This window comes from Ceratotherium simum, chromosome 10, assembly GCF_057802395.1.
Source record: "Ceratotherium simum simum isolate JZ-2026a chromosome 10, ASM5780239v1, whole genome shotgun sequence".
Taxonomy (NCBI): domain Eukaryota; kingdom Metazoa; phylum Chordata; class Mammalia; order Perissodactyla; family Rhinocerotidae; genus Ceratotherium; species Ceratotherium simum.
In genome coordinates this window covers 83,462,667-83,485,643 of record NC_141909.1, presented here as the reverse complement: position 1 = coordinate 83,485,643, position 22,977 = coordinate 83,462,667, and the positions used below count along the sequence as shown (strand labels likewise).

General features: G+C 58.7%; 1 protein-coding gene across 1 annotated transcript in view; it reads left to right on the top strand.

The window, feature by feature from the left end:
- The window catches only part of LOC147916198 (uncharacterized), a 52,115-nt gene that overhangs the window by 4,590 nt on the left and 24,548 nt on the right, over positions 1-22,977 (top strand). The window contains 25 exon segments of the mRNA XM_087435750.1: positions 342-521; positions 524-544; positions 1,173-1,322; positions 1,540-1,704; positions 2,374-2,490; positions 3,023-3,172; positions 3,347-3,562; positions 4,334-4,438; positions 4,975-5,116; positions 5,591-5,805; positions 6,105-6,314; positions 7,708-7,814; positions 8,975-9,043; positions 9,045-9,129; positions 9,340-9,443; positions 9,848-10,016; positions 12,476-12,593; positions 13,006-13,099; positions 13,101-13,206; positions 14,360-14,488; positions 14,491-14,569; positions 19,850-19,995; positions 20,640-20,799; positions 21,208-21,364; positions 21,681-21,849. Coding sequence (XP_087291876.1) covers positions 342-521; positions 524-544; positions 1,173-1,322; positions 1,540-1,704; positions 2,374-2,490; positions 3,023-3,172; positions 3,347-3,562; positions 4,334-4,438; positions 4,975-5,116; positions 5,591-5,805; positions 6,105-6,314; positions 7,708-7,814; positions 8,975-9,043; positions 9,045-9,129; positions 9,340-9,443; positions 9,848-10,016; positions 12,476-12,593; positions 13,006-13,099; positions 13,101-13,206; positions 14,360-14,488; positions 14,491-14,569; positions 19,850-19,995; positions 20,640-20,799; positions 21,208-21,364; positions 21,681-21,849 — 3,363 coding nt within the window.

Here is a 22,977-nt window from a genome sequence, read left to right as displayed (position 1 = left end):
GTACCAGGGGACTGTCAGACACCAGCTGAGTCCGGAGAGCACAGAGAGACACTGGGCATGATGTCACCCCAGTAAAACCAGCTCCTTATTCCTGCCCACCTATCAAAGAGGGCTTCTGCAAGGCTCGAATGATATAACGCATGTGTAAAACACATGCTTTTTGATCTGGAAGGTGCTATACTACCATTAGCGTTATTTCTTTCTAAAACCCTCGAACCTCTGACCCAAACCCAAGTCTGCATTTGGTCCCATTGGTGCCAGACCAGTTGCCCCAGGCTGCTCGCGCTCTGCTGTGACTGGGCCTGCATCCCTCACTCAGCTTCCTTCCTTCCTCTCCCCAGGCCACTCGGAGCAGGAGGTCCCCTGTCCCAGAGGCCACTTCTGCCCCAGGGGGACCAGCCTACCCAAGCCTTGCCCTGTTGGCTCCTACAGCAACCTGACTGGTCAAGCCTCCTGCTTCCCCTGCCCTGCCGGCTATTACTGCCCTGAGAACATCACCACCTTCCTCAACCACCCCTGCCCCCCGGCTTCTTCTGCCCCAGAGGTGAGTGCCAGGGCTCAGCTCCCAGGGGCAAGGCTGGACAGCAGGGGCTGATGTGGGTGCTCTAGACTCAGCTGGGGGCTTAGCACTCCCCACTCTGCAAACTGCTATGGCAACTGAGGAGCACACGTTATGTCCTCTGCTTCCAAGACTTGCCCACCACCCATCCCAGGGGCCCAGGGAAGGACCAGATCTTTCACAGGGGCTGAGCCCAGAGCAGCTGGCTTTGAGCAACGCATTTCACCCAAGTCCTTGGCTTTATCTTTAAAATCCATGAGAGTTTTACTTTCTATTCTATAACATATCCACATTAGCTAAAAAATAAAGATTTAAAATTACTTTACCAATACATTACAAATTTTGGGCCCCATGCCTTTCAGTAAAGTTGACTACAGGAAGATGAGTCCTGCGTATTCTGTGGCTTTGTGGACCCCAGGCCAGGGCTACACAGGCTGGGAAATCTGGTGTAGCCATTGGTGAGGTGGTCCCTCCTGAGGCTGAGGCCAGGAGTTTGCGGGGACAGGCCCTGCAAGAGCAGGTGGGTGCGTGAGCTGCACGGCCTCCTGCCCCAGCCCTGGGCCCTGCTGGACTCCAGCAGGCTGGGCTCCCTCCTCTGAACTTTGCTTCTCAGGCACCAAGTACTCCACCCAGTTCCCCTGCCCTCAGGGTTACTACAAGCCAGACCCACTGACACACAGCCTGGACAGCTGTCTGCCCTGCCCACTAGGCCACTACTGCGGCCAGGAGAACCTGACCCAGGCCTCTGGGCCTTGTGATGCAGGTGCGTGTTCCAAACCACCCTAAGAAGCTGCCACCTACGCCTGGGCTTCCCACTCCTGTCCCCAGACCTGGAGTGACCTGGACTGTCTCCCGGGGCAGCTGCTGGGAGGGGTGGGCCTGCAGCCTGGGTGGGCTTGGCATCTGCGCGCCCCCCACCCTGGGGTCACTGCTGGCCCTCCTGCCCCACCACCTACCCCTCCCTTCTGGTTCCCACCCAGGCTGGTTCTACATGTTGGCAGCGTGGACCACTCATCCCTTCGACCTGGACAACTACACCAGCACCAATTGCCTGTGCCCAGCCACAGCCACAGGGGGGAAGTGCCAGCCGGCTCCTTCTGCCCCGAGGGCAGCCTGCCCACCAGGCTCTTTCTGCGCCACCTCTGGTAAGGACCTGAGAGCCCTCTCTGGCTGTGGTGCTGTGACCCAGGCTCAGTGGCAGTGAGAGAACAGGGTGAACCCTGACCCGCTCTCACCAGCTGTGCTCCAGTGTGCAACCGCCGTGCGCCTCTGTAAAATGAAGACTGGTGTCCGGCACAGCCTCCCGAGGTCATGCTTGGCGCTCACAGGCAGGGCTGTGCCACATAAATTGTCCCTGTGGCCATCACAGCAGAGTGAGCACAGGGGATCACCACAGAACAGCACAGGGAGGAGGCAGGTCTCTCTGCAGGGGGCTCAGTGGCCCCTTGCTCATCCCTTCTCACTGCTCCCCTGTCCGAGTGACCGCACTTCCCAACCACCTACTGTGGCCAGACACTGCCAGTCACTGGGGACCCAGACGTGACCTAGAGTCTTCCTGCCCAAGATGCTTTGGCTCCTTCAGACTGTGGCTCACAGTGAGGTCAAGACCCCAGCCCAGGTCAGATCTCAGCCCTGCCACTTCCGACAGAGCCCTCAGGCCCTCTGTGAGATGACAGCAGTACTCGTGTCCCAGGGCTGGGTGGAGGACACTACAAGGCCTGATGCCACGCAAGGACCCCAGCCTTCCCCACAGGACCACCCTCTTCTCATAATGAGTCCGCTCAGCCCCAGCCTGGCTCCCCTCTCACCCCTAGGCCTCTCCACACCCAGTGGGCCCTGCCAGGCTGGCTACTTCTGTGCAGAAGGAGCAGTGTCCCCAGCTCCACAGGATGGGCTGACAGGGGCCCCCTGCCCCACAGGAACCTTCTGCCGTGAGTGTCTCCTTGGGCCCCACTCTCAGCCCCACTCGCCATCCCGTCCTGGGGCTGCTGACACTCTATTCCTCCACATATGTCTGGACCCTGGGGCAGTTGGGAGGAAGCCAAGTTGGGAAGGAAAAGAGGTGCCAGTGGTGATCCAGCCCAAGGCTGAAAAGTGTTGCAGAGGGGCATGGTTAAAATATACTCCGGGTGTTTTCTGTGGTTTAGGTTGTTTGGGTGTGGACAGCTGAGAGCCAACGGCAGTGGCCTTGCCGTACTGGGAGCCTGATTAGCTCCAGTGGTCTGAGCCCTGCTGTTGCTCCTCCAGCTACAGGTGAAGGGTCTGGGGTCTCTCAGTATGTTGCAGAGGGACCAGGGAGCCAGGCCTCAGGGAGGTTGGGCAGAGGTGGGCTTTACAGGTGATGCTATGATGGGCCCCGCCCCCTCTCTGAGGCTGAGTCCCTGCCTGCTGCCCACGAGAAGCCTGCTCCCTGGACCTGAGGCCTCCCCTCAGCCAGGCCATGCTGCCTCCCTGTGCCCTCAGCTGCAGCATCACACAGGCCCATACCATGTCCCGCTGGCACCTTCTCCAGCCTCCCAGAGCAGACCATGCCCTCTACGTGCCAGGCCTGCCTGAGCAGCTTCTACTGCAAGGAGCCTGGTCTCCAGGCCCCCAGCGGGCAGTGCCCAGCAGGTGAGAGGCAGTGAAGACCTGGGTATGCAGACAAAGGGGACGAGGCCAGGAGGGCAGCGCTCTGGGCCCTGGACTCTACAGCACAGGACTCTGAAGGCAGAGGCAGAGACCCCGGCAGGACTGACCATGTCAGGAAGGGGAGCACCCTCCCGAGTGTGCCTCACTCCTGGCCAGGTTATTACTGCGACTCTAGTGCTGGGCCCGTCCAGGACTTCAGCCTGTACCCTTGTCCCCAAGGCTACTACTGCCCTCTAGGCACAGCCGTGGCCACAACCCACAGCTGCCCAGTAGGCACTTACGGCCCTCGGAAGGGGCTGAGGAGCATCACTGAATGCCAGCTGTGCCCCGCTGGGAAATTCTGTGCGCTGGCAGGGCTCACAGCACCAACAGGTATGTCCTGGGGGTAGAAAAGGGCTTAAGCAGTGAGTGGGTTTGACTATGGGTCCCAGACCAGGCTGAGGAGGAGACACTTCAGGGAGAAGCTGCAGGCAGAGCAGCACAGGCTTTTGGGCTAGAAGGGCATCTATATCCCCACTGCCTTCCCTAGACCCCTTGCATGAGAAACAGCGTCCCTCACCCCACCCTAGAAAGCCAGGACAAGCGGGGTGGGGCCTCTCTCCACGGTGACTCTGCTGTCACCCGGGGTCAGGGGTCTCTGGTTGCTGCATGCCCGCCTCAGAGTAGAACTATGCTCCAGCCGCCATTCCCAGCACAGAGGCTCCACCAACTCCCCCGCACCAGACTCGGGGGCTCCTCAGCAGGATCTTTAGCGTCTCTGCCCCGCCCCCCTACCCCACCCATTCACTGGTTTGGGTAGAGGAAAGAAGGAGAGTGTTACTTTCTTGGGGTGTTTGGGTGGCTCTTGTATGAAATGACTGGAAATGCTTTGATCCGCAAGGAAAATCCAGGCCTGGCAGTTGACAGTCTCGGAGGAGGACAAACTCCAAACTGGCCCAGACCCACCCCCCGACTCTGACCCTGGAGCTTAGTACTGACTGAACCTGGAGGAGGGCGTCCCAGGGCCCAGGGCTGGCTTCGGGTCAGGGACTCCTGGCCGTCGTGAGGGATGGTGGGCGTAGGGAGAGCATTAGCGCCCTGCGCCTCATGCTGTGTTCTCTAGGGAGGCACAGCGGACTGCTGACAAGGTGTCTTCCCTCCTAGGAGACTGTGCTGCAGGGCACTGGTGCAAAGGAGGAGCCACCAGCAAGGACCCTGCTGACAGGGCACGAGGCCTCCTCTGCCCCACTGGACACTACTGCCTCGAGGGTACCTCACCACCTCTAGGACCCATCCAGTCTTGGGAGGGCGGAAGGAGGTCAAAATCCCTTCTAGCCCTCTGCTGGTTGAAGGCAGGTCTCCAGGGCCTTGAGCCCTTGTCTCAGCACAGGCCACAGTGGCCCTAAATGGTGTGCAGTGCTGAGCTGTGCAGGGCTGAGCAGAGGACCCTTCCCTTCCCCCAGCATCCCCTCTCCCCCGGAATGCCCTCCCCACTATGCTCAACAGTCCTCACCCTTCCTCTCCCCGAGCCTGGACTTTAGGGATACTTTTCAGGCTCTCTCATTCCTCCCCAACCTCGGGCCTCACTTGCAGGATGGCAAGCATCTTTCATTGATTCAGTGAAGTTGACCCAAGGACTCCAAAGCTGACCCGCTTCCTGGCCTCTGGAAGCTGAGAGGGGGAGGCATTTCTAGCCTGGTCTGCTGGGAGGGAGAGATCCAGGGGATGGGAGCCCAGCACAGTCCAGGGTCTCCCTCAGATCACTGGGAGCTGGGGAAACTGCCTGGCGTCTTTCCCTTCTGCAGGACCTTCTGTCCCAGCCTGATGCCCACCTGGTACCTGGTCTGAGGAAGGGAACCGAACCCCAGAAGGATGTCAAGATTGCTATGGAGGATGACTCTGCTCTGGTAGCCACCCACCAATCTGGCCAGCATCCTGCCACCCAGGGTGGGCAAACAGTTTGTTTCCTCTGATGGACAGGGAACAGTGTCCACAGAGTGAAGAGTTGGCTCCACTCCAGGGTCTGGACCCAGGCGGAGAGCATGGGGAGGGAGGAGCCACCCCCACTGGCCTGCGAGGCCTGTGGGCCACTCGCAGACGTGCAAAGTCAGGCCACACCGGATACAGCGTGCTGGAACCTGATTGCTTTACAGACGAGGTCACTGGAAGCACATACGTGTCCAGAATTGTGGCAGCACTTCTCATCTCTGCCACCTCCCATCCCACCCCTGAGCAGGGCCCGGCTGACCGTCCTGGGGGCCATGTTGGAGGGTGGGAGGCCATGAAGGGGGAGGATCCAGGAGCGAACAGGCTAGGAAGGGTCTTGGGCCCTTGCTGGAAGTCCATCCACTGCCCCTGGCTGCATGCTCCTCAGTGACTCTCCTCGGCTGAGGCCCTTTTGCTTGGCCCACATTTTTCCAGCATTTCCTGCACTGGGGTAACTGTCCCTGCTACCCCCATGGAGGGGCTCTCCGAGCGGTCCTGTTCCCCAGAGCCCATCAGTCCTCTGGGCATGGCTGAGCCCACTCCATGTCCTCCTAGCTCCTACACCTCCGTTACCCACACAACAAAATGTCACATCTGTCCCAGTGGCCACTACTGTGTTCCAGGGCTGAGGCCACAGCTGTGTCCAAGAGGCTTGTGTCCTGCCAGCAGCCTGGCTCACTGAGCAAGGGCCCAAAGCAAAAGGGAGGAGTGGGGGCAGTCACCTGCAGGGCAGTTAACATGCCTATCTCCCCCACTTCCCTCAGACAAAGGCCTGGGCTATACATTCTGATAATAAGGGGGTAACCCCTGCATCTAAGGAGCATTAACGTTTACACTGCTACACAGTGGCCTGGCCTCCATGCCAGGCCCCCTATGCCCAGAGACTTCTTTCCCCCACCTCTTCTGGCTTCCTCCTCAGGCCCCAATCTCAGCCCTGCTCTCTTCACAGGTTTCTATTGCCCTGAAGGGACAGGGCTCAACTGGCAGCCCTGCCCCCCGGACACCTACAGCCCCGTGCCCAGGCTGAGCAGTCTGCCAGGATGTTGAGCCTGTGACGGAAGCAGGTTCTGCCCCAGGGCCAACGCGACAGAGGCAGGCGGACAGTGCTTCTTCTGCTCCAGAGGGTCCACCCAGCCCAACCCGGAGGCCGGCACTGAAGGTGCTGGACCCTCCCCACTGAACACTTCCTGAGCCCCCAACTGGGAGGTAGGGGACAGATTCAGGGCTCTTCACCCACTCACTGGTCAACCCAGAGAGACTGAGTCTGTTCTTTCCGAGATACCTGGGGTACCTATCCTGGGCCACCAGTGTTCCTGGGCTCTCGTTCGTGGTGGGCAGAACACCGTAGCCCAGCAATGAACAGTGCTCTGGCATTTGTCTCTTCCACCCACTGTCTACCCCGGGCGGGACCCCCCAGGATCCCCATATCCCACATGGGCCAGGCTGAGGGCAACACCAAGGCAGCCTGAGGGAGCTCGCCTTAGGGGTCATGGTGAAGCAATCTGGGGCCAGGCCATGCATTTGAGTTGCCTGGTACATACTGATACTTGGATGAGAGAAGGGACAGGCCATCAAACCAGAGTACTTGGGCTGGGGACCAGCCAGGTACGGTCAATTTCTAATCTTCCCAAATGGTTCTCATGTATAGCCAAGGGATCATTCCGGTAGTTTTAATCTTCTGGGGGTCAAGTCCCCTTGAAATCCAGGGACTGCAGGACAAAATCCCATGATGCAGTCCAACCTCTGTTTTTAGCAGAAGGGGAAACTGAGGCTTAGGAAGAGGGTCTGCTTTGCCTAAGGGTATACAATCAGTAGCGAAGTTGGGCGCCCAAGCCCACTGACCCTGGTCCAGCCTCCTGCCACTCTGCAGCTGCCCTGCAGCCCTAAGGGTACCACCAGCCTCAGGGAGGCCTGAGTACTGGTGAGGACACTGGTGCGCAGCTCATCCCCCCAGCTTCTGACCCACCAGCTCCAATGGCCTAGTCTGCTCAGCAACAGCCCAGAAGCCCCGGTTCCCACGCTCAGTCACCGAGCAGCCCTGGTGGCAGGCCTCTTGGAGCAGGGTCCATGTGGGGCAAGGGAGAGAAGGAGAGAAGACACAGCTGGGTGGCTCTGGAAATGAGAAAAATGGGAAAACACAAGCCATTGCAGGGAGGTCTGCAGAGGCCTCTGCAGCAAGAACTGAAATGGGTGGTCATCCAGTCGGTCCCTTGACCCCATCTCAGATACTGTCCATCCACCAGACCCCAGGGCTTGAGTCTTCAAAGGAGGCCCTGCCTCCCTCAGGCGCCCCTTCCCAACGCCACTGTCCTTTGTCAGGAAGAGTGTCCCTGACCTCTTCCCGGTGTTAAGAGCCTCATGGGCTGTGGGAGAGGGCAGGTGCAGAGGGTGCAGCCTGCAGGAGGGACCTCTCCCAGGTGGGCCTTGGGAATCAGCAGCCTAATTCTTCTAGGGCCCTGAGTCTGTGCCAGCGATGCAGGGGGAGCTGTCCGGGGCACCTCTCCTCACCCTGCACTTCCCAGTGGCCAGGCTGACTTGTCTCTTGGGTCCAGAGGGGGCTGGACCATGTCCTCAGGGACACAACTGCCCCAGGGGCTCGGCTGTGCCCCAGCCTTGCCCTCCTGGTACCTTCAGCTCACGTGCCAAGCTCAGTTCAGAGGTAAGGGGCCCCCAGCCTGGAAAGGAGGCTGGGTGTGGGGAGGGCCCTGTTTGGATCTAGCCAAACTGCCCTGCCCCCAAGGTCAAAGGTTGTCAAGGAGATTGGAGAACAGGGCCACCTGGCCAGCTGCTTCCCTTCTTTCAGGTGTTTACTCAAAAGTCCCTTTCCAAAGGGGCCTTCCCTGGCCCTCCTTAGCACATATCACAGTCTAACATCCTGTTTACTTGTTGCCATTACTGATTTTCTGTATTCTCCACTAAAATAGAGGCCCCACAAAGCTGGGGAGTCCTGTCTTTGTGCTCACTGCCCTACAGTCAGAATAGTGCCTGGCACATAGCAGCCTCCCAGCATGTGTCTGTTGGATGTAGGCATAACTAGAACAAGCTAATTTTGGAACCTTGGAGGGAACAGCAAGCCCCCCTTGGGGACTGTAAGGAGCACAAGGAGGGTGCTGGGTGAGGGTGGGCCAGAGGAGGCTGGAGAGGGAGCAAAGGTCCAGCTACACAGCACCTGTGCCCACCATGATGACTGAGCTACTGCCTGAGTGGGATGGAGACCAAAGGAGGGTTTGAGCAGAGGAGTGACGTGGGACGTTACTTTCAATACACATTAATAAATGATTTATAAAGGGCCACCATAGGATACACAAAATTCTATTTAAATTGCCAGGTTCCAAAAGCAACTTTAATATCTAGTCCAATTCACGAACTCCTCCAAATTATAGTTTGTACTGCATTTACCAGACACCCTGCTGCTGTTAGACAGATATTCCCCGGAATGCCTGGCTTGTCAAAGGCTCCAGGAATCCCAGCTCTCGGGAGCACTTGGTCTCCTCGCCCAAATGAGCGGACAGGGCTTCCTGGAGGTGGACCCGGAGAAGAGGCTTCCCCTGGTGTTACTAGTCAAACTACAAAAGGGCATGGCAGTAAAGAGCAGAAGAGAAAGCCAGTAGAATGACAGGCTGCTGGAGCAGTGCGGAGGGTCAAATCCTGGTTGTAGGAGCCATGGGCTATTGCAGGGAGGCACACCCGCATGGAGAATGTGCAGGCAGAGCAGTGGGAATGCCTGTCAGGGGTGTGGTGCACGGAGGGAGGTGAACTAGGACAAGACACTCTCTGATCTGAGGCCCCTTTCAGTCCTCTTGGTGTGGCTCTCCTCAGGCTTCCTGCTCCTCCTGCCCGCCCGGCCACTATTGCAGCTCTGCTGGCCTTGCCAGCCCCTCTGGACTGAAGCAGCACAGGCTTCTTCTGCCTCAGTGGGGTCCTCATCCCCAACAGCTTCCTGGGAGACCGGACCAGTGGCCCGTGCCCTGCAGGTACCCCGGAGGCTGGCCTGAGGAGGGGTCTGGGGAGGTGGGGAATGAGCAGACTCCAAGGCTGCCACCCAGTGAGGGGCCAAGGGCCATCAGGAGGCTGCCAGTGGTCCCCTGGGCCCTCCAGGAACTGAGTTTAGGATGGGGCCACTCTGAGTGCCAAACAGTAGGATTTCTTGTCGCCCTGACCTGTTGGGTCTGCTTCCCTTTCAGGACACTTTTGCCCCCCAGGCACCGTTACCCCCAGGCCCTGCCCAGCAGGCACCCACAATGGCCTGGCCTCCCTGGGCCACTGTGACCCTTGTCCTAAGGGGTGAGTGCAGAGAGGCCATCCACGGACCCACGTGTCCAGCTGAGCACGCGGTTTGCATTCCTGCCACTGGAGGCGGCTGGACCAGATGCTCGCTAAGACCCCTTTCTGCCTGAGTTTTCTGTGACTTTAAGAAGACAGAAGAATTTCCACAACTTCTTCTAGCCATCTTTCTTTCTGTCTCTTGATCTCTTTGTTGTGTATGGCTGAGTCATTCCTAATTTCGCACCTGCGTCTCTTTTGCTGCATTTTAAGCCATTCGGCCTCCCCCACCAGTGCCCTGAGCTGGAACAGAGCTGGGCCCAGCCAACGATTACTCCTGAGGCCAGTGGGGGAGGGCGTCCCCGCACACTCCTGGCTGCAGGGGCCATACAGCCCTCTGAGATCCCTCCTCCCCCGCCCTCTCTGTAGTTTCTTCTGCCCAGAAACACCTCCTCTGTGGTGGGGAACGAATGTCCAGCCGGCCATTACTGCCCTGCCTCCACCTCCTTTGCTTCTCAGTTCCCCTGCCCCAGGGGCACCTACAAGCCACAGGGAGGGGGTGTTCAGCAGTCAGACTGCATCGCCTGTGAGCGAGGTAAGGGGTCACCCCCACCCCAGGCGCATTAGGCCGCATCCTCCCTGGCCAATGAGGGCAGCACTCGGGCCTGGCTCAGACGGGAACACTGGCCACAGCCCACAGCGCACATTAGATTAGCCCACGTTTACTGGCTGGGGTGTGGGGTGGAGGTGGGTGGGGAGGGGCAATCCCTCTGCCCCCCAAGCCCCGGGGATCCTGTCTTCCCCTCTTCCATACAGGCTCCTATTGTCTCCTGCCTGGGCTGGTGGCCGTGTCTGGGCCCTGCCGTGCAGGGTTCCACTGCACTCAGGGAGCATCTGTCCTGAATCCTACTGATGGGATCACAGGAGACCCCTGTCCTCCTGGCCACTTCTGTCCCCAGGGCAGCCCCAGGCCCACTCCCTGTCCCCCCGGTGAGTCACTGATGCATGAGCACCAGCAGTTCAGGGTCTGCTCTGGGCCCTTGAGAGGGAAAGGAGTGGAGGCCCAGCCTGAGGAAGGACCCAGAATAAACGCCCACATTGCACTTAGAGAGTGACATCCGTCCTGCATCCGTGCAGCATGGGGCGTGTGGTGGAGTGTGGAGGGGAATTTAGAGCTCGAGCCCTCTGGGGAGGCTTGACCAGGGAGGGGTGGAGGGCAGGAGCACAGCGAGAAGGGAGTAATTCCTAGCAGTGGAGATGGGGGACAAGATGCACCTCACCTGTGTCAGCTGAGCCCAGGCTCCAGCACCCCAGGTATAAGGTGGACCCGGGAGGCGAGGGGACTTGCAGTCACTGCTCTGTGAGGCTGAGCAGGATCATGGCTCTGCCGTCTGAGATGGGCCACCGCGGGGCTTCATCTGGGAGGCCTCCTGGCGGTGGCCACAGTGTGTGGACCTGCAGGCTCTCTCCTGCCCATCCCTGGGGCCACATCGCTGGAGGACTGCCAGCCATGCCCGGCCGGCTGGTTCTGGGGCTGGCCTGAGCTCCCCAGAGGCCCCGTGTGAAGGAGGCTCGTTCTGTCCCAGGGCTTCTGCCTCTGGGCACAGTCCAGGTAAGGGCAGACCCTCCTCATCTTTTGGGAGGGGGTGGGTGCTGTGGGACCTCCAGGGGGCCAGCCTGGAAGGGAGACATGGGCCGTGGGTTCTCCCTCTGCACTTAGGCTCCTGTACCCAAAAGCAGTGAGAGGAGCCCTCATGACCTGGGGCCTGCTGAGGAGGGGCCGAAACACCATGTGTTAGCAAGGCTCTTGTGCACCCAGAGCTCAGAAAGGGAGAGAAGAGAAGCTTGGGGTGAGGGAGAAGGAAGGGACAAAAGAAAAAGCATTAAAACAAAAACAATCAGTCAAAGATGGCAAATCCTGTGCTTTGGGGGAAGGAATACAGGTGCTCCGGGGCCAAGACCCTCTTGTCAGGGAACAGGCAGGGGCTTCACTCCTCACACGAGACCCAGGGCCAGGCAGAGAAGAGAGAGGACAGACCCAAGGACAAGGCCTTAGCCCAGCCGGCACAGTTCCGTCTTCTGGGCCAGCTCTCAACAGGCTGGCTGCAATCAGTTTTGAGATGCTGTAATTGTAATAAAGTGTCGGTGACCACTGGGCGCTGGGAAGGGCTAACCTGAGGGGGACGCTCCCTCTGATACTCCAGCTCTCAAAAGGGTGCCCCCACCTCCCTACCTGGAAGCTCTGGCCTCGGCGTGGAACAGCCCCAACCAACCCTAGAACATAGCTGACCTAGGACAGCATCTCCAAAACAAATTCATTAAATATCCCAGGAAATAAAGTTGATATGTAAAAACATAAAAACAGTTCCATCCCCCAGAATATGGACACAAAGTACAGGGTTCTGACCCTGCACCATCCCTTCCCGGGGTCGGCCTCCTACATTAACTCCACTGCAACCCAGCATCTCGCGCCTTCGTCAGTCATGGGCCCTGGGAAGCCAAGTTTGTGAGTGCAGACGGGCTTCCTCCTGCAGGCCAGTGCTCCATGTGATAAAGAGCACAAGGGTCTCCCCAGGCTTAGTGGACACACCATTTCCCAAACTTACACGCCCAAAGACGCTGTGTTTTGAGGAACATCTCATAGGACTAGGACCCCTGGGAACAGCTTTGGTGAGAGATGCTCTGACCTGGAAGCCTGGGGCTGCCTTCTGCGCCCTGTGAGGCTCCCAGCTCTGACTCCCAGCCTGGGAGAGCACGGTACCCCCGCCCTCTTGGCCCAGGCACTGCAGACCTGGCCCCTTCCCACCCAGGCTGTGAGAGGTTCCCACATGGCCCTCCTACATAGGGCTAGCTTTCAGCTGGAGCTGTCTCCCCTCCAGGTGCCCACAGGACCAAGGTGGCAGGGGTCAGGGCCAGAAGTATCATACGTCATAGGCACCACAAATCACACACCCACACTTCTGTGGAGGGAGTAAGAAGTAGTCCTTCTGGGCGCTGGCTGGAAGGCGATGGGGAATCTCCCAAGAGGAAACACCTACCTCCCTCGGCTTTTCTAGGCACTCTGTCCTGCCAGGCACGCCTGCCCCCAGGGCAGCCGGGAACCCCACCTCTGTCCCCCAGGGCAGTATCAGGATGAATCTGGACAGACTGTCTGCAAGACATGCCCCGCTGGAAAGTGAGGACCTGTTGCTGGAGCAGGGCTCATCTTCTATCTGGGTGACATGGGACCTTTCCTGCCCTCCCTGAAGCCAGAGGGGCTCAAACATGCTGCAGGGACCAGTGACCATGGGCCCCCCAGGCCCCATTGCCCTAGAGAGCCCCTTGTAATAAACACTCAACTGCTGATACAGGAGCCTTGGAGGGCTACAGGGCTTCATGCAAAAGACTCAACAAGCCAGGAGGCTGTTGTCCACCCTAACGTTCATTTCCTCCAACCTCGGATGGTCCTGTGGGGGTTTGGCTTCTGCCCAAATGCTCCAGGTCCCTGCAGCCTCCTTCCTCTAGAGGACCCTCACTTCAGTGAAAGCCTGAGGATATAGAAGGTATCAACTCCTTCATTCCTGACCACCCACTGGCTGTGTCCACAGGTTCTGTCCCTTATGGATCCAGGGACCAGGAGCCAGCACCGTTTGGCCAGTGGACTGTCCTGCCAGCTACTACTGCCCTCTGGGTACCCAGACGGCCCACCCAGCACTCGTGTCCCAGAGGCACCTTCCGAGAGAGGCCCGGTGCACGCGGCACTGAGGATTGAAGGCCCTGTCTTGCAGGACAGTTCTGCTCCAATTTGGGTGACAAGAGCCATCTTTCTGGGACTTTGCAGGGTCCCTGACTGACCCACTTGTCCCAGAGATACTTAGCCTGCCTGCAGGCTGCCTGCAGGGACACCCCAGGTCCCCTCGCATCGCGTAAGACCTGCAGCCCCACATAGGGAGCACCCCTTGAGGCCTGGGCGTGGGGATGGGAGGGAAAGGCAAAGGTGACCTGCCCTGACCCTGCAAGTCCACAGTGGGGAAGGAAGGGGAAGGGACAGCCAAGCGCACGAACGCCCCAGCCCAGGCCCACACAGATCTCTGGTGGACGTGGTGCTCTGGGTGTCCTGGGTGGGTGATCCTGGGACGGAGGTCCGGGCAGCACTGGCGCCGTCTCTGAAGGCCCCCAGGCCTGAGCCAGTGGGGTGAGAGCAGGAGGCTGCGGCCATGTTCAGGAGCAGGGCTAGACCCAGAACTGTTGGGGGCAGGGCCTCAGGGAGATCCCACCAGGGCTGAGCCCAAGGAGGAGAGCGTGGACATAGCGGTAACCACGTGGGGGAAAGTGTGGTGTGCATTTGTCCATTTTAGCCATCTACTCCATTTATATGTAAATCACCTAGAACAAGAGACAGCTGGGCGGTAAATAGACCAGTGCCTGAAGCTGGCAAGCAGACAAAGGGAGATGTGAGTTCCCTCAAATGGTCCTCAGGCCCCCAGGGGTCCCCACAAAAGCACAGGTGTGTCACACCACAATAAGGCTTGAGATATGAGGCATTGGCCCATCACCTGCAGCCAGGGCAGCAGAGCCCTGCACAGCTTCAACCACCACAGCCAGGCTTGCATGTCTATGTTCCTAAGTCAGCACTCTCTCACCTTGGCTCTGCATGCCCATTGGATGTGACCAGACAAGCCTTTTAACTCATTTATCCTCACAACCAGACTACTATTTTACAGATGAAAAGCCTGAGTTCAGAGAGGCCCCCTGCAGAGTGCATAGGTAGTGAGCAGCAGAGCTAGGAGGGGACACAGAGTCTGGCTCCAAAGACTTGCTCCTTGAGCTCCAGGTCACACTGCCGCTCCAAGCCTAGATGCAGCTCAAGACACTCTTCCTGGTCCCTTTTCTCCTTTTCCTTCTAATTTGAAGCCAGGCCCACTGTGGTGAACTGAGCCTGTCTCCACCCCCTCTCCACAGGGGCCGGGAAACGCTTCCCAGATGGGCCATGCTCAGCAGGTTATTACTGTCCCTCTGGCCAGACCTCAGCCACTCCTATATCTTTCCGGTGCCCCCGTGGCTTCTACTGTTCCGAGGGATCTCCCCAGCCACATTCCAGCCCCAGGAAGCAAAGAGCTCCTGTGAGCCCTGCCCTGCAGAATTCTACAGTGAAGCCTCTGGCATAGGTGGGCTCACTGGGGCTGAGCTCAAGGCCTCCACAGGGCGCTAGGTCCCAAGAAAGGTGCTGGTAGTGGGAGCACCTAGCTCTCCATGAGCCCCTGCAGAAGCAATGCCTCCTTGACGACCAGGAGTTCCCCTGCCCTGTTAGAGAGGGGGAGGGACTAACCTGGGGTGGCACAATGAGACCCCTGGTGTCCCTGTGTGCCTTCCTTTAGTATATGTCTCCAGAATTCTTACGCCAGAAGTTTGGCTGTCATAGTCACACAAGTCAGTGCTGTGATCCACAGGCAGCCCTGTGAACCGACAGCAGAGTGGAGGGAGGGGGCCCTGAAACAGGCCGGGTACGAGGGAGGGGCATGTCAGGGACTTAAATAAACCAGGACAGGGCATTGCATGACGACTCATCAGGATGAGGTGTCCAGCCCAGCTCTGGGCACAGTAGGCACAAGGTGCAGGACAGGACAGTCTGAGATCTAGGACCCTAGAATCTAATTGGCTGTGGCCTGACTGAGTTTCCCAAATGTACACGCTGCACACATGAGGTTGCAAATGGCCTTGGCCATCTCTAAACACAAGTGGCTGCAGGCCACTAAGCGAACTGAGGGTGTGGCCCCAGTGTGACCAGTGTGGATGAGTGCCATGTCCTGGAGAAAGGGAACTTTATGCTCAATAGCCAGGGCCCCTTGAAGATGGAGATCTTAGGGGCCCACAGAGGTTTCCTGGGCAATGTACCTTCTGATGCAATGGCAGATGGTCAGCCATTGAGGGCCCCCCTCCCAGTCAACACACCCAGAATTAGACAAAGAATAGTGCATCTTGACTGTGGGGCTGGGCCAGGGCAGGTTCAGAGCCCGGGGGTCCTGAGTCTCCAATGGTGAGGCTCCCACCACAAGCTAGAGCTGACCCTGCCATTGCCCCCTAGACCCCAGCCTCTGCCTCCAAGGCTACTTCTGTCCCCCTGGCTCCCACTCAGCCACTGTCCACCCATGCCCTCGGGGGATATTTGGACCCAGGCAAGGGGCCACTGCAGAGCTGGATTGTGAGCTGTGCCCGGCAGGTTTGTAGACTCCAGACCCTGGGCCCTCAGGAAGCCTGGGCTGAAGGGTTGGGGCAAGAGCGAGGAACAGTGGAAAGAGGGTAAGCAACAAAGTCATGAGGGAGCACATTCCCCGGCTCCCTGGGCCCACATCGTCATGGCAGCACCTCACCAGTCCAACAGGTGGGACACGGAAAGCAAAGTCAGGCCAGACGTGGGCCAGGGCCCCATCGATCTCCTAGCAGGACCATAGCCCGCGCTGTCTGGATTTTAGGGCCTCCCTATGCCCAGTGCCCCAGCCCACCCCACAAGCACTTCTAGGGCGGAGGACAAGACCAATCCCATGTTCTCTTCAGACAGCAGGTGTTGCTGGAGAGAGAGGACTGCCCTGGTCAAGGCAGCTCCACATCTCTAGCTCGTTCCTCCCTCACTCCCCCTCTTTCTGCCCATCACACCAGCACCATGCGCTAGTCACGCCTAGGGAGGGAGAGAAAAAAGTGGGGAGGGAGGGGAGGGAGGAGAAGGTAGAGGAAGGAGGGGAGGGAGGTGAAGGTGCGGATGGAGGGGAGGGAGGTGAAGGTGGGACACAGTGCAAGAGAGTCCGGGCTGGTGCCAGAGCAGGAGGGAGGTGGGAGGGGTGGCTCTGCTGTCCCTTGGTTCTGCTTCTTCTAGGGATGTTCTGCTCATCGGAAGGGCTATCCCGGCCGTCGGGGCTCTGCCACTCTGCCCACTACTGCACAGGGGGAGCGCTGTCTCCCACCTCCATCAAACACAAGGTACAGAACACTGGGCTGAGCACCCTAGACAGGTGTCTGAATCCACCCTGCAGCACCCCACGTGTATTGGCTCAGGACCACAAAGCTCGCCAGGGGTTCCTGCTGGGCTCCCACCCAGGTTGCATCTCCCTGAGGGCAGGACTCTCCTCACCTTCGTGTCCCCAAGGCCTGGCACTGGGCCCAGTGATATGTTATTTCAATGATTCTAAGATGTGCATCTTTTTCACATTTAACATCTCTAAAATCAGCAGCACCTTATCATCCATGGCATCTGGCAATCAATGGCAGGGATTTTTTTATTTTAAATTGCTCAACTTCCAGCAGATAACATCTTGGGTTAGATAACATGTGGCAGTAACAGCAGGAAACGTGCACAGAGCCTTTCCTCGTGCTGGGCCACATCGTGGGCTGCATACACGTTGACTCAGCAGTCCTCACTTGGCCCTGGAGGAGGCCCCAGGGCCGCCCCACTTTAGACATGAAGAAACTGAGGAGCACATGGGGTAATGGAGTTTCTCAAGGCCACACGGCGAGAAAGTGACCATCAGTCTGCTGTGTGACTATACCGTAGAGCAGTGTAGTGCAGTCGGTTGGGTGGATAAATGCACGGACCGGTGCTGGACAGACAGATGGACAGATGTGCATTGGTGTGTTAGTTGACTGGCTCTGATTCTTGTTGGTACTGGCTTGCTGTGTGACCTTGAACATACATGCCCCTTGCCCTCTCTGGGCCCTGGCTTCCCTTTTAGAACAGAGACTTCCCCTTCTGGAAGTTGCCGATTCTACATCAACACTACAAAGAGAATAGGCCAAGAGATGAGGAAGGGAAAGGAGGGAGGCCATTGAGTCAGTGCTACGATTTAGAAAGTGGGGACCCTCCCCCGCCTTCTCCTCACTCATCCTCCACGGGCCTCAGCTGGCACAGTTAAAAGCACATATTAATGGGGTGATTTTGCATGTGATGTTCTCGTGTGCAGTGCAGCCTCATTTAGGTCCGTCCTGGTCTCTGTCTTCTCATAGCAGTGGGGTTTGCAGCCTGAGACCACAGCTCTAATTTGAAATCCTTTCTTCCTTCTTTCCAGCTGCACAGGTAGAGGTCCCAGGACTTTCTGCGAATGACATCTGCCCCCCTGGCTTCTTCTGCCCCAGGGGAATGGGCTCCCCAATGCCATGCCTGCCTGGGTTTTACTCCTCTGCCCCAGGCCTGGCCAGCAAGGACCAGTGCCAGCCGTGCCTCCAGGGGCACTACTGCAGCCATCCTGGGCTGTTCCACGTCCTAGAGGCAAGGATCTGCCATGCAGGGTGAGGGGACCCTGGCCCTGAACTCCTGGGAGCAGTGGCCTGAGGAGGGAGGAGGGTCCCTAGCTCAGGCCTGCCAGGTCCCGCAAGTCACAGACTAACCCCAATTTCCATGGTCTCTTCTCAGCCCCTCTGAGGAGCCCCGGCCAGGGTGACTATCTCCCCCAAGCATGTGGCCATCTGATGAGCCATCCCTTAGCTAGGGCTGAACTGAACACACCCTCACGGGCCCTCCAAGCATTGACCTTCTGAGGTCCAAGGAGCTCTGGGTGTCCCGCTTGGTCCCCAGGCAGGTGGCCCCTACCAGACCTTGGTCTTTATCCCGTTGGCCAACATCCTCTGCCAGCAGGTGTCTGAGATTCCTGACAGGTGGTGCGTCTTCCTCTCACGGTCAAAAGGACTGGGGACTGGCCATGGCCACTAGAAAGCTCAGCTGGGCCCCATGTGAGAGAATACCTACCCCACGTGCTCAGGGGCCTTGAGGACAGAGCAAGGTTGGAGAGGGGCTGTACCCATTCTGGGAAATGCTGGACACTTCCCAGAACCAATTTCCTGAGCTCTACTACTTAGTTCCCATCGAGGGGCTGGAGCATGTGTCAGAGCTGAGGGCCAGAGGGCTCCTTTCACCCCAGGGAGGGCCCGTGGCCATGGCCACCCTGGCCTTACCCCCAGCACAACTCTGATGACTGCGGTTCCAGAGGCTGCACTTCCTCTCGCCATCTACCTGGCCAGGACCCCGTGGTCACGCTGGAGGAGGTTCAGCCACAGTTCTCCATTTCCTCAGGTACATCTGCCTGACAGACAGTGCTGTCCCCTCACCTTCCGATGGAACCCACGGATACAGATGTCCCCCTGGCTTCCTCTGTCCCCCGGGGGCCCACAGCGAGCTGCCCTATGAGCCAGGCACCTTTAGCCCCTTGCCTGGGGCTGACACCTGCCTGCCCTGCCCAGGGGGCACCTACTGCCAAAAGGCTGCCACCGTGGAGCCCACCACCTGCCCCAAAGGTAATGAATGCCCTCAGGCTGGCCTCTGCCCTCGCTTTTGGGGGCAGAGGGACATTGGGCATGCCCACAGTGGACAGAACACCTCAGGGTTCAGTGTAAATGGGACCTCCCCCAGCTCCTCGAGCTTGGCTCTGTCCCAGAACTCCATGCTTGATGGCGAGATTTCGGCCCTCTTTGGCAGCCGGCAGCACGCCTATAAAGGGGGCTGATCATGCTGCAGTGGGAGGACACGAGGTGAAGATTGTCAGGGAGCCACACCCCCCGGGGACAATACCAGTACCCTCCTTCGTTCGGCCTGTGACCGAGCAGCACCTGGCTGGTCCTCAGCGTGTGGCTGTCCTGGGGTGAAGGAAGGAAGGGGATGCCAGACAATGGCCGAGCAGCCTCATGTGTCCACAACTTCCTGCTTACCACAAGTTCCTAGTGGTTGCCCAGGAGATGAGCAGACACGTGTTATGGATGGAAGACCACAGGCCTGGGAGGCAGGGCATCTGGTCAGTCCTGCCCTGACCCTAAGGAGCTGCTGCCCTTGGGCAGCCATAGCCTGTCTGCAAAGAGAGACCAGAGGACCTGAGAGAATGCCCTGGCGGGCTGACTCCCTCTCAGGAAATACCCCAGACCCTCCAGCGTGTCTGGTAGTGAGACTCTCCACACCTGGGGGCCAGGCTGCCTGGAGGGGGCTCCTAGGGCAGCCAATTCTCCAGAAGAAGCACTGGAGGGTTATGAGTGAGCACATGACCCCACTTTCTCCAGGACAAGAAACTCTTCCTCTCAGCACCACAGAGCCAGGCACATCTCTCTCTTCCACTCACTAAATAATGACCCCAGAAACCTCAGTGCTGATGTCCCTAAGCGCTTGCGCACACATGTACACACGCATCCGCGCACACATGTACACACGCATCCACGCACACATGCGCACACACAGGCACACCTTAGCCACCCGACAGAGCTCCACCAGAGCCCCCAACCACCGGCCTGGAGTCTGCACCCTCCTCGCCTCTTCCCACCGCCAGGGCCAGCGCCTCCCCACTCCATGCCCTCCGGCTGTGCTCTCTGCACCCCTCAGGGCTGCCCTGACTTAGATGCCATAAATGATGGGAGGTTGGGGCACAGGGAGCAGCTGTGGGCTCAGGACATTCCGTGCTCACTCCCCAGGGCCTTCCCCCCAAGTCACTATTGCCCAGCAGGGACGCCCTCTGCCCTTCCCTGCCCAGAGGGAACCCTGAACCCGCAAGAAGGCTCACTCTCCCCCAGGGCCTGCCAGCCCTGCCTTGCAGGGAGGTATTGCCCTGGGGAAGGTAATGGGCAGCCTGAAGGTAGGTGCAAGCACCCAGCAGAGCTGTGTCTGGCCCCTCCATACAGCCGCCACTAGGGCTCTCCACAGCAGGGCCACAGCCCGCCTCAGTGTGGCCTCCTGCCACTTCCTCCTTGAGCCCTGCTCCTCCCTCCTGCCCGAAGAGGTCCAGCTTCAGGGCCAAGAGCAGCCTCAGTAGCCACCACCAGAATTCTCATCCGTGCTCTGCGCTTCGTGCAGGTGTGACCCTGGACCAGTCACTTAACCTCTCAGACCGCAGTCTCCCCCCGATACAATGTGGGTGATAATGGCCCCCAGACACACAGTTGCTCTGGGGAGTGCGGTCCTTACAGGTCAGGAGCTCAGAACAGCACCTGGTGCACAGTAAGTGCCCACAGCTGTGACCTCCTGTTGTCACCCTCACCCTAGATTCCAAGTGGAAGCCCCGGCCCAGGGCCAAGGACACCACAGCTGCTCAGTAATGCCTTGTTTCCCTGACTTTTTCCTTCTTCCTACTTGAACGTCCATGATTCTCCCAGGTTAGGGACTGCAAGCAGGGCCCAGGGGAGGGCACGATCTGGGCCTACCCAAGTACACACAGGGTTTGAGTACAAGCTGGCAGGTTTCTGTTGCTGCCTTCAACTACCATGTCTTTCTGTGTCCAAGGACCCTGCTTGGCCAGTTACTACTGTGAGGGGGGTGTTGCCAGCCCCACTTCCTGAAGAAACTCTGCCTTCCCCCTCAATGGACCCTGCCCCCGTGGCCACTACTGCCCACGGGGGACTCTGTACCCCGTGCCCTGCCCCATGGGGACGATGAGGAGCAGCCCCATCATGAGCGTCTGCCCTGTGCCCCCTCTCCTCCCAGCTGTGGGCCCCTCCTCCTTCACGCATGGAGGGGACACAAACAGCACGACAGGAGCAGGGGTGGTTGGGGCCTCTGGTCCCACTGGGGTGACAGGCCTGTGCCATGGTGTGGATGTGAGGACCTCCCACCCCCAGGACAGGATCCACTCCTCCACCCCATAGGCTGGGCTCTGCCCGCAAAATGCAAGCTGTGCTCTTGGCCAACCTGAGGGAGGCCCTGGCCAGCAGCTGTTTCATTCGACACACATTGTGCTAGGCTCCATTCTAGCACCGGGGTACAGCAGCGAGCCAAGCAGTGCAAAGGCCCTGTCCTCAGAGTTGATATTCCAGTGTGAGGACACGGAGCCCGTGCACTTCAACCCTCCCTATCCAGGTGGCATCTCCAAGGGGAGCTGCAGGCCCTGCCCAGCTGGCTCCTTCTGCCCCAGCCTGGGCCTCAGCTCTTCAACTGGCTCCTGTGTGACCCTCTCCGAATGGCCCTTGGACCCCAGGGCCTCCAGCCCTGTGGCTCTCCCCTGTCCTCAGGTACCCCCCTGGGAGCTGTGGGAGGGAGCCCAGTCCCACAAGAAGCCAGGGATCCCGTCCAGGATGCAGGCTGGAGCCCTCCAACTGTGGGCCTCAGGCCAGCTCTCGGTGCCTCACAGGAGAAACCTCCATACCCCCATCTCCCAGACTCCTCCTTTCCCCAACTGTCCCACCCAGCCTCCTGGCCTCCTGCACTCCAGATCCCATGGCCTGAACCAGTCAGAGGCGGGACCTCACATTGACTATCCCAAGCCCTGAGCACCCCAATCACGCCCAGCCTGGTTCTCAGAGATGTCACTTTGTGTCCAATGCCCAGGGTCACTTTTGCCAGTCGGGGGCTTCTTGGCCTGCCCCATGCCACCGAGGAGAGTACCAGCCCTCCCTGGGCTCACACACCTGCCTCCAGTATCCACCTGGCCTTCACTGCCCACATGCTGGCACCAGAGTACCCAGGCTCTGCCCAGCACACGCCTACTGCCCAGCTGGTATGCCCAGGAGCCCTCAACCCCCTGTGCCTCCCGGGCCCTCTGCTTCCTCCCCAACACCCCCATCTTCCTTTCAATCATTCTTTCATTCAAAATTCGTGAAGTGGCATGAGGACCACCCATGACGAAGAGCATGCTCATAGCCTTCAACCTCCTCTCACCTCTACCCCCCCTCCCCGCCCCCGGTTTCTCTTCTCTTCATCTGTCCACTCACCCATGCTCCATGCCCTGCCTCTTTCCTGTACTCAGTCTGGTGGCCTAGGGTGATCACCTGGACCAGAGATGACTGCAAACAGGTGTCATCAGCTGTGCCAACAAGCTGGGTCAACAATCTGGAGTGGCTTCCTGAGCACCACAGGGAGAAGCCTGGCAGTCGTGTTGGCGCTGCAGAGGCGGAACCCGGCAGATCAGACGGTGGTGCCGCAGCCACCGCGAGTTTGCTGTCTTCGAGTTTGAGTCCAGTCACCCTGTGACTGGAATACACTGTGCATGAGCCCATACTCACACAAACTCACACACACACACACAAACTCACACGGGCATGTGCAGATACATACACACACGCACACACGTACATTCATACCCTCTCACAGTGCACACACACACATGCACACACACTCACACAGCACACAGTATATACAAGCACACACAAACACATGCACACGCACATACATATGCTGTCCCCAGGCAGTGCAGCAGACAAATAGGTGTCCACAAAAGTTCATAATCTTTGTCACACCTTAGATAAATTTGGGGAGAAATCTTCCTGCCAGCTTCAGGAGTTGTGAGCGCATTATGTTTGCAAGTGTTTGATCCACAGGTAACCAGACATTTGTCTTTCCCATGACTATGGTGTGAAAGGTACACCTGCCCCTTTTAAAAGAGTGACCTCTTACCCAGAATACTTAGAACATCCCAAGTTCAGAGAGCCTGGTCTGTTGTCCCCGTGGTGACATGTTGTACTAGTCACACACACACACATCCCCCCAGGGAGGACGGCCCCTCTGTGGGGAAGCGCTGTGCTCCCGGACCCCCACCCCACCCTTGCTGAGGAGCCGACTCGCTTACTCCCTGCCTCCTGCCTCCTCTAACTAAACTCGCACCCTTCAGCTTCCTACTCCCATGCCT